Below are 9,547 nucleotides of genomic sequence, written 5' to 3'. Positions count from 1 at the left end.
CACGTATTGAATGTTTTAAAAATAAATTAGAGGATAGATTTCGGCAATAAAAATTCTTTACACTATTTACTTTAAGATGGTGAAGTTTTTATAATTTTAAAGGTGGATTCTTAAGCTTGGAGTCATCAAAGATATGTCTTTAGCTTTACATGTGATAGAAACTCTAAAGATATGAAAGTGATTTATTTTACTAGTTTCTTCTAGTTTATGGTAAGTTTTCTTTGGTTTTTAAATTTTGGTTTTTATTTTTTTTAGGCTAGATTTTGAGGCTATATTTCTGGGATTATTAGAAAAAATGGGTAGGTTTCTGTTTTTTCTTATTTGTTGTTTTTTATTTTTTTTGTTTATGCATTATATTGTTTTTAAGTTTTTTTGTGGGCTTGCTTTGTGATAGCTTATTCCCTTTTTTTTCCCCTTTCTTAGTTATATGAACTATAAAAAATTCTATGTATTTCTTTTAAATGAAAAAAAAGTCATGTTCTTTTGTTACTATACTATTTGATTATTTTAAGAGGATTTTTTTATGGATATATAGTGACATCTTGAATAAGGTTTTCTTTTTCCTTTTGTGTAGATTAATAGTCTTTATCTAATTAAAGAAAGGTTATGGTAGTATGTGGAAATTAGTAGTGTCTGCCGGAGAGATTTGATCCATGCTCATGTGTAAGGCATATTTCTTCAAATATTTGGCCATGAAGCATCAGGGTCAGTTTTACACCATTTATGATTTTAAATGTTCTTTGTAAGTCTCTGTATTTATTTAAACTTCAAGTTGATGCTCTATCTGTTCGAACAAATGTTTAAAAAAATTAAGTAAACCATAATAAAGATTTGACATACTACAGCTTAATGCACCACATAAAGTCTGCCATAGCAAATGAAATCAAATAGAGCTCCACAAGAATTTTTGAGATTTTAAAAATTAAAGTTATCATTACTTTTTTTCTTTATGATTATATTAACTGTTATATGGTGTCATTACACAGTTGACAAAAGAAACTAGGATTAAAGTTTAGTGTTATTTTACAAGATTATTTAGAGTGTGGGCGAAAAAGTGATTGAATGTATGAGGGACCATATGTTTACAGTATTCACCAAAGAATAAAAGATATGCAAGCATTGTGCATCTAATAAGAGTAACATGTGCCAAGTTATGGGTATGGCTAGAAGAGGTGTAATGCACAGTGATAAGAGGACACGTTTCTCGATTAAAGGAAAACCTATTTATCATTATTGTATAGTTTTTAGTTTCAATGAATATACAGTTGTGCACTTGGATGTGTTGTCAAAGTTAGCCCGCGTGCACCTCTTGACAAAATATGCCTACTGTGTTTTGGAGTGGTTGCAAGTAGACAAACTTTTACTATAATATTGTTGAACTCACTATACAACTTTATCTTTATGTTTCGAGGATGACATAGTAGGAATATATGTTGAAACCTTTATAAAGAGCTAATGCTTGAATAAAAGTACAAAAGTCTTTGGGGTTCCATGGGTTTCCTTAGCTAACTAATACACTCTTAAGCATTATAGCTAACAAACAAAAAAATTGTATCCTTGATGAAACAAGGGCTGTCTATTAGTGTGTGTAAAAAATAAAGGGTGAGGAATTAACAAATGCTAAACTAAGTTTTTGTTGTTTTAACAATTTTGGTCTAGTTTAATATTGTTTTTTCAGTTGGAAAAAACTTGATTTAATAGGTTTTAACAATTTAAGTCTCACTGTTTGTGAGTTTAGTTACTTAGTTAAGTTATAATTTATTAGTTGATTATTCAGTGTTATAATAGTTGATTATATAATATAATATTTGATTATAAGTTTGATTATGAATGGAATTAGAGCTGTTGTGATCCTAATAATTGGTATATGCTTGATTTTGAATTTTCTAAACTTATTCTTCTTTTATGAATTAGGTTTGCATTTGCTGATTAAGGTTCTTCTGATTATGCTGCTGGAAATTGTAGTTTATTATTGGGCTAGGTATGGGTTTGGTTTGTTGGGTTTTTTGCTTGATTGCTTCCTAATTGCCTTTCTATTACTTGTTTGAGTTTTGAATTTTGAATAATTGCTGTTAGCTTTGCTACTTGATTGATTTATGTGATTATTAATGCTTTCAGCTCTTGAATTGCTCTCATTTTACTAAGATTACTCTTGTTACTATCTTAATTACTTTATTTGCTCCCCCTTATTATGCTAAACTCATGTTGTTTTTATAAGATTCAAATCCCCAATTTCAATAAAACTTTTAAAAAAATCTAATCTATTTTAAATCTTTTAAAATTTTTTTCATTTTGCATAAACTTGATACTCAAGAATTTTCAAAGACAAGCTCAACATTTAATTTCCAAATCTTTGAGGCAAAATTACAATCTTTTAGAAAAAAAATTCCACGTTTTTAATTTTAGGTTTTTATTTTTTTATTTTTTTTGGGTTTTGAACAAACACCAAAAATAGAAATAAAAAATAAGTAAAATGAGTAAAATAAAATTAAACAAAATATTTTGTAGGCATTTTTAATTTTGTGCTTGAAACCTAATTGCAAATTAAAGTTCAAAGCCTAACAATATTTAAAAGATCCCAAACAAAAATGAGGTATCTACTATATGTTATATCATTTGTTGTGTATAATGCCAAAAATGAAATATTGATACACAAAAGGGTTTAGTGAAAAATAAGGTGTATAACATGGTGAGAGGGATCTTACCACAACACTCTATAATGCCAAATGACCTTTAAGAGTTCATTTAGAGATGTAGGATGGTGTGATTAATCACTGTTTTGGTGCAATAGCAAGAAAGTCATGGTATGATTGCATAAAAAAATTAACATCATGGCTCTAAATTTCCATTTGAGGGATGGGGTCTAGTTGCTTACCTTTTTAAATTAAATTGTTGTCCATATTAATTAACTTTTAAGCCTCATTTAGCATTATTGTTGAAAGCAACTTTTACGTTTAAAAGTTGTTTTTGTTTCATATGCAATGTTTTACAACAAAAAAATTTGGGTTTTTAGCCAACCAAAATGCTCATTAAAAGATGCTTTTACAATTGAAAAGTGTGTTTAGGATAAAAAATTACTTTATTAACCCTATATATCTTTTTAGACATTTTAATTACTAATAACACTTTTTCATAGTAATATTGAACATTAAAATTTTCTAATGATACTTTTCTCATCATAATTTTTAAATGCATTTTTTTTCAAATCAAACTTTAACATCCGCACTAGCAATGCTAAATTAGCCTTTGGTTCAAATTTACCCTTAAATTTATAACTTTAAGATTAAAATACCTTTAAGGGCATTTGGTTTGCAGAATTTAATATTCTGGGAGGGAAAGTGATTTTTCATAATTCACTTTACTTGACAAATTTTTAGGAATGTTAGATTAATGTGTTAGGTGTTACTATATTTGATTAGAGATATAAAAGATTACCTAATAACATATTTACTATAGTACCTTTAGTTATCTTATTAGTTGATGTTACGTGAATAATATGTATAGGTAGTTATATTTAAATTACTTATTTAACATTTAAATGGTTTATTTAATATTTGTGAAATTAGTAAATAATTACAATTTACTAATTTATTTTTATATATCAAATAATACTTTGTAAATAAATATTATAAAATATTTGTATGTATATTTTGTTAAGTTACATAGAGCATAATTATTATTCTAACATTGATTGTTTCTACCCAGAGTAAATATGTAGATTGACTTTTATAGTAAGATTGATGCATGGGTTAGAAATGAGAGGTAAACTTCCTTCTTAACCAAGGAACTCCCGATACAAATTTTATATGTAATAATATTAAGTAAATGTATTTTGAATTTTATTAGATATATAACATTCAAATTATTTTTTTAACATTTAAATTATGAAAATATATTGTGAAAAGTATATTGTAATTATTTTCATAGTATATTTTCATAATACTACGTTTTTCATCTTGAAAATATAGTCTATGTTGAAATTGTGGAATTTTGATAAAACAATTATTTTTGTAATAGATTATGTTTTCATCTAAAAAAGTAGTTTATGTTGAAACTGTAGAATTTTAAAAAATAATTATTTTCATAATATATTTAAATAAGAGACTATTTTTTTCATTTTAAAAACGTGGTCTATGTTAAAATTGTTTAATTTTGAAAAATAAATATTTTCATTATATATCTTAACAAAGATTGTATTTTTAATCTTAAAAATGTAGGAGTATATCACCAACAATTATTATAGTGCACTTAACTAATAATAATTCAGCATAGTGTAAGATATATAAAAAAATTTGTAGAGTCCACACTTTTAAGTGGTGGTTCCCTACATAATTTTTTTTTAGGTGATTGGCTAATTGTAGTATTATTAGTAAAAAGAATTCTAAGTGAGATGTAAAAAGCCTCCAATCAATTAAAACAATCAAATCAACAGAATAATAATCAAACAATCAATCAACTACAAAAAGATAGCAATTTATTTGATACAGGATTAGCTAGATATTACTTCATGGATAAGAAAGCTTATAAAATTTTTAGAGAAAAGGGATTCCTGATGAGCAAGTTAGTAAGCTTATAAAAAATTGGAATCACTAGATATTGCTTGATGAATAAGAAAACTTGCTAAAGAAGAATTCTAAAAAGAAATGCATTCTTGATAGGTAAGTTAGAAAGCGTATAAATAGTGAAAGTCTTAATAAGATTAAATATAAGAGAAATGTGTAAAAGAATTGTAAGATTTTATTAGGTAAACTCGTCATTGGACTAGGGGATATTCAGGGAATCCTTATGGGTGTATATATTTGAATGTTTGCCTAAGTGGACTAGAGGAGATTGAGAGGTTCTACACTGGTATGGTAAGCCACATGAGTATATTTTTATTTAGGTTAAGAATATTTTATAGAATTAGAGAAGATTGGGAGGATCTATATGTATTAATTGTGAATGTTTAATTTAATTTGTTTATAATTCTCTGCAACTAATGAACTTTTTTATCTGTGGATGTAGGTCGATTGGAATAAATTATGTTAAATTGTTATCTCTTATGTAATTGATGATTGTTTGATTATAATTTTGTTAGTTTGACTATTTGATTGAATTAGGGATGTTTTGGTCTAACAACTGGTATTAAAGTTGTCTTGATAGGATTGGTTATATTTGATGGCTTATAAGAGATTGAGATGTTCTATATAGACATGAGTGCATACGAATATGTATTTGTTTGAGTTTGGAATACTTCATAAAACTAAAAGAGAATGAAAATGTCCATCGATATTGATTATGAGTTTTGATTGATATAATTATATGATTATAATTCTCTACAAGTGATGAATTTTTTTCTCATCCTTAGATTTAGATTGATTAGACTTAATCATGTTAAATTATTATTTTTTATGTGATTAATTAATTATTTGATTTTGTTTCAGTTGACATGATTATTTAATTAGATTGGAGCTTTTGAACCTAATAGCTTGATCTTAGCTTAATTTTGAAATCTTCAAAGTTCAATATCAACCGAATTTTATCTTTCATGGTTTAACTCAATAATAAAATCAAATTACTTGAACTGGACTTAATTCCAATAATTATCAACAACCCAAATAATAAATTTTAAATTTTAAAATAAATTAGATACAAATAAAAAAAATTATTTTTAAATTTTAAAAATTTAGTAAAACTCACAAACTGTTATTTGATGAACATTAAAATAAAATACTTAAATTCGACTTAACTCGTTACTTAAAGTCAAGCTTTGCTTGCTATATGGTCCACGAGTTGAGTAAGAGTATTCACCGATTTAAACTCAAATAATTCAAAGGATTTTTAACTTATTTGCTACCATTAGCCAAATATTGACTAACCTGCTTTGTGTCAAGTTTTTGGCCGCTTGGATATGTGGCAAGTCCAAATTTCCATGACAAGGCAACCGTTGGTCGAATAAAAGACACTCAAATTTCAAATAAATTAGTTTTCATTGATTGATAAAAATTGATAAAAATAGATTGTAATTAATAAAAACAACCATATCTTCTAAGAAGGTGAGCAAAGACAGGTCCTCTAATAGAAGGGAATATCAATTGGGTTGAGTGTACTTTAGCACTAAAATTGTCTTTAAAGACAAACAAAAAGGTCCAAATTTGGGCATCTATATTGAAGATGATTTGTACATCATCTCCACAACTTATTAAGTTTGCAGTAAAGCAAAATTGCAAAGAGATGGCTACCAATTTTGGGTTTTTAGTTGAATTAGAAAATCCTTCTTAAAATAGGAAAAATGACGTCAATGATGATTTCATCTTGTGAAAGTCTGGCCACAAATTTTTGTGGTCTACAGACCATGGACAGCCATGATGAAAAAGATTCAAACAAGAATGCGTGCAAACTGGAATAACATTGGATAAAAAATAGAGACTATACTTCATATCACAATCCCAAGCACAGCTAAGTGCTTCAAACCTTCTTACAGAAAAGGAAAAACCAATCACCCCAACAACTCCCAAGCATAATTAAGTGCTTTTGTCACGGATCAAAATTTAAGTTTCGAATTCGTACGATTTTGAGATTCAAACATTTACCTTTCGACGTCTTGAATTAATTTGACCGTCACGATTCACATTATTGTGAGGTATTATCCGCTCTGACCCTTTAACCTTACGATTTTATCCTACAAAAGACGTCTCAAAAGGTGAAAGTGATGTGAACTCTTTTATATCTCAGAGACCTTCTTATTATGTTCGATGTGAGATTTAAAACTCTTCTTTAAGTCCGTGACATTTTAACCATCTTACAAAAAAAAAAAAAACTATTCACCCCAACAATACAAGACAACAGGCACAACTAAGTGCCCATTTATTTCAAAACATAAAAAACATTGAAATTAAAACACAAAAGAAGATACAGTCTTGCTGCTGGTGTAGCCCCACCATAATTTACTCAATTCCCAAGAGTTTCTTCAACTGCAAAACAAAGTCATAGACTTTTTCTTGATCAGGAAGAGACTTGGATACACTCTCCTTTTCCAGGCACCTTTTAGCCCATGCAATCAGCTTGGGGCACTCTGCCTCAATGCTGAAGTTGCCACACTTCTCATAGGCATAAAACCAGCTATAAAATGGGACGAGGACCACATCTACATAGCCAAGATTTTCTCCACCAAAGTATGGCTTGTCTCCAAGCTCTCCTTCTAACAGCTTCAAGCTCTCAATGAACTCTTTCTTTGCTGTTTCCTGTTCTTCTCCCTTACTTGTCCATATTTTCCTCCCTAGCTCACCATATATCTGCATTTTAATATACAACAACTTAGGCACAACTGGTTCTAAATTATCTAAGTAAACGCTAATCAACAGTAATATTATGTTTTACACCCAAATATATGATTCATAAGAGCAGATATAGGAATAGAAAAAAAATAATAATAAGAACATGCTGAAACCACCTCTTAAAAATAGTGCTATAAATCAACTTAGTTAAGCTTACAATTCAATGATCCAATTTTCAATATATAATATAAAACAAAAAACTTAAAACAAAACAAACTCAAAGTATTTAATGAGTAAAATTATGCTGATTTCAAAGATGGGAACAAACAAGTGGACGTATGTGCGTGTATATATATATATATATATATATATATATATATATATATATATATATATATAAAGAATCACCGGTGAAAATTAATCACTTTCCTAGTCAGTGACTAGTTTTACATTTATTTTCTTCTCTCAATCAATATGGAACCTACAATGAAATGATTGTAAACAATAAAACATCAAGAGAATGATTGTGTTCTCCCAAATATTCAAGGTAATCAACATTTAATCATTTCCTCCGGTCTCCATTGAGAATCGGGGGAATCCAAACTATATGTAGCATTTATAAGAACAGTAATCATGGTCAGTACTCATGGTCATCAATTATCACCGTCACTATCAACTAGATCTAGAATTCCATAGTGACAAGTTACCAAGAAATACTAAATTATCCAAGAAAAAAACAGTAAAACATAAAAGTGTAAATGGGTTAAATTACTTGTTAGCTATTCAAATTCAATTTGAAAAAATCTCTAAACTCAAATTAGAGATTAAAAATTTAATATCTAATTCAAAAGGCTAGCAAATTTAATCAAAATTTTAATTTTTTAATATATTAATATTTATAATTTTATCGAACTTAATCAAATTTAACAAATCAAACATGAATGATACAACTTAATTAGAAGACAAACTCAGCATAAAAATTAAGATCCATTGAGCTCAAGTTAAATTTCAAATCAAAGTTGGAGTTTTTAGTCTACTTCAGCCAAAATCTAACAATATATAACTCAATTTCGTATGCTCTTGCTAAAATATAAAAAAATTAAAAATCAAATCAACTTGTCACTTATAATTATCATGCTAGTGTCATGACTTAAAAGATGAGTCATGAATCTTACATCGAACGTAATAGGAAAGTTATTAAAGTATAAAAGAGTACATATTACCTTTTTTTTATGAGACACTTTTTGTATAACAAAACCGTAAGATTAAAGGATTAAAGCAGATAATACTTCAGAAGGATGTGAACCGTGACAAATAAGTTGATCTGAGATGCCGAATGAGTGGATGCCCGAGTTTCGGAGCTACGCGAATTTAGAGCTTAAGTCTCGACCCGTAATAAGTGGTATCAGAACTAACTCTAAACCATTCAACCCACACTAAACGCTTCGAAAGAGATAGACAGGATGATCAGTCTCCGTGACGAAGACGTCACGAGATTGAGTGAAAAAAAAAGTCACGGACTTAAAGAGAAATTTTGAATCTCACATCGAATATAATAAAAAAATCACTAAGATATAAAAAAATTTACATGAAACACTTTTTGTAAGACAAAATCATGAGATCAGAAGATCAAAACGAATAATACCTCATAAAAATATGAACTCTAATAAATAAATTAATCTGATACGTCTAATGAGTGAATATCTGAATCTCATAATCACGTGATTTTAAAGTTTAAATATCGATCCGTAACACTAGTGCTAAGATTTGGTGCTTAATTAGTAGTGCTAAAAGAACCCTCCAAAATTCAAAATCAGTCAGACCAAATAAAAAAATCTCGGACCGGAAAAAAAAAGTAGTAAAAATAATAGAGTACCTTTTTGTCAACAAAATCAGCCCAGAATCTAGCAATAGCTCTTTGGTAAGAATGAGAGGGGAGCAAAGGAGATGTATGATGCCAAACCTCATCAATATATTGAATCTGGACGAGCGACTCACAAACAGGTTTACCATTGTGGATAAGAACTGGAATTTTCTTGTGAACCGGGTTCATCTGAAGAAGCAAAGCACTCTTGTTCCTCAAATCCTCTTCCTTGTACTCATATTTTATCCCTTTCTCAGCCAAAGCAATCCTCACTCTCATCCCAAATGGACTTGGCCAGAAATCCAACAAAACCACCTCTTCTGCCATTCTAAACTGAAAAGCTAAACCTAAATCCTTGATTTTTTTTTCTTTCTGGTGTCTAAACTGATGTGTTTGTGAGCTCTATTTATAGACAAAAAGTTTAGGA

At 28.4% G+C, this 9,547-nt stretch overlaps 1 protein-coding gene across 1 annotated transcript; it reads right to left on the bottom strand.

Moving 5' to 3' along the window:
- Positions 1 to 6,815: 6,815 nt before the first annotated feature.
- On the bottom strand, positions 6,816 to 9,547 carry LOC149513594 (putative glutathione S-transferase). The gene is made up of 2 exons (XM_089746928.1): positions 9,133 to 9,547; positions 6,816 to 7,274 (listed from the first exon to the last, which is right to left on the bottom strand). Exons 1-2 carry the CDS (start codon positions 9,445 to 9,447, stop codon positions 6,927 to 6,929), a joined length of 663 nt encoding a protein of 220 aa, XP_089603054.1. The 5' UTR covers positions 9,448 to 9,547; the 3' UTR covers positions 6,816 to 6,926.

Source organism: Durio zibethinus, chromosome 18 (genome assembly GCF_047325235.1).
Source record: "Durio zibethinus cultivar Kanyao isolate XHJ-2024 chromosome 18, ASM4732523v1, whole genome shotgun sequence".
NCBI lineage: Eukaryota > Viridiplantae > Streptophyta > Magnoliopsida > Malvales > Malvaceae > Durio > Durio zibethinus.
The sequence above is the reverse complement of the archived record's forward strand: the minus strand, read 5'-3'. Positions and strand labels throughout refer to the sequence as shown.

Coding starts and splice junctions, on each gene's coding strand:
- LOC149513594 (XM_089746928.1), bottom strand. CDS start 9,447: ATGGCAGAAGAGGTGGTTTTGTTGGATTTCTGGCCAAGTCCATTTGGG. Junction 7,275..9,132: donor CTGATTTTGTTGACAAAAAG/GTACTCTATTAT, acceptor ATTAAAATGCAG/ATATATGGTGAGCTAGGGAG.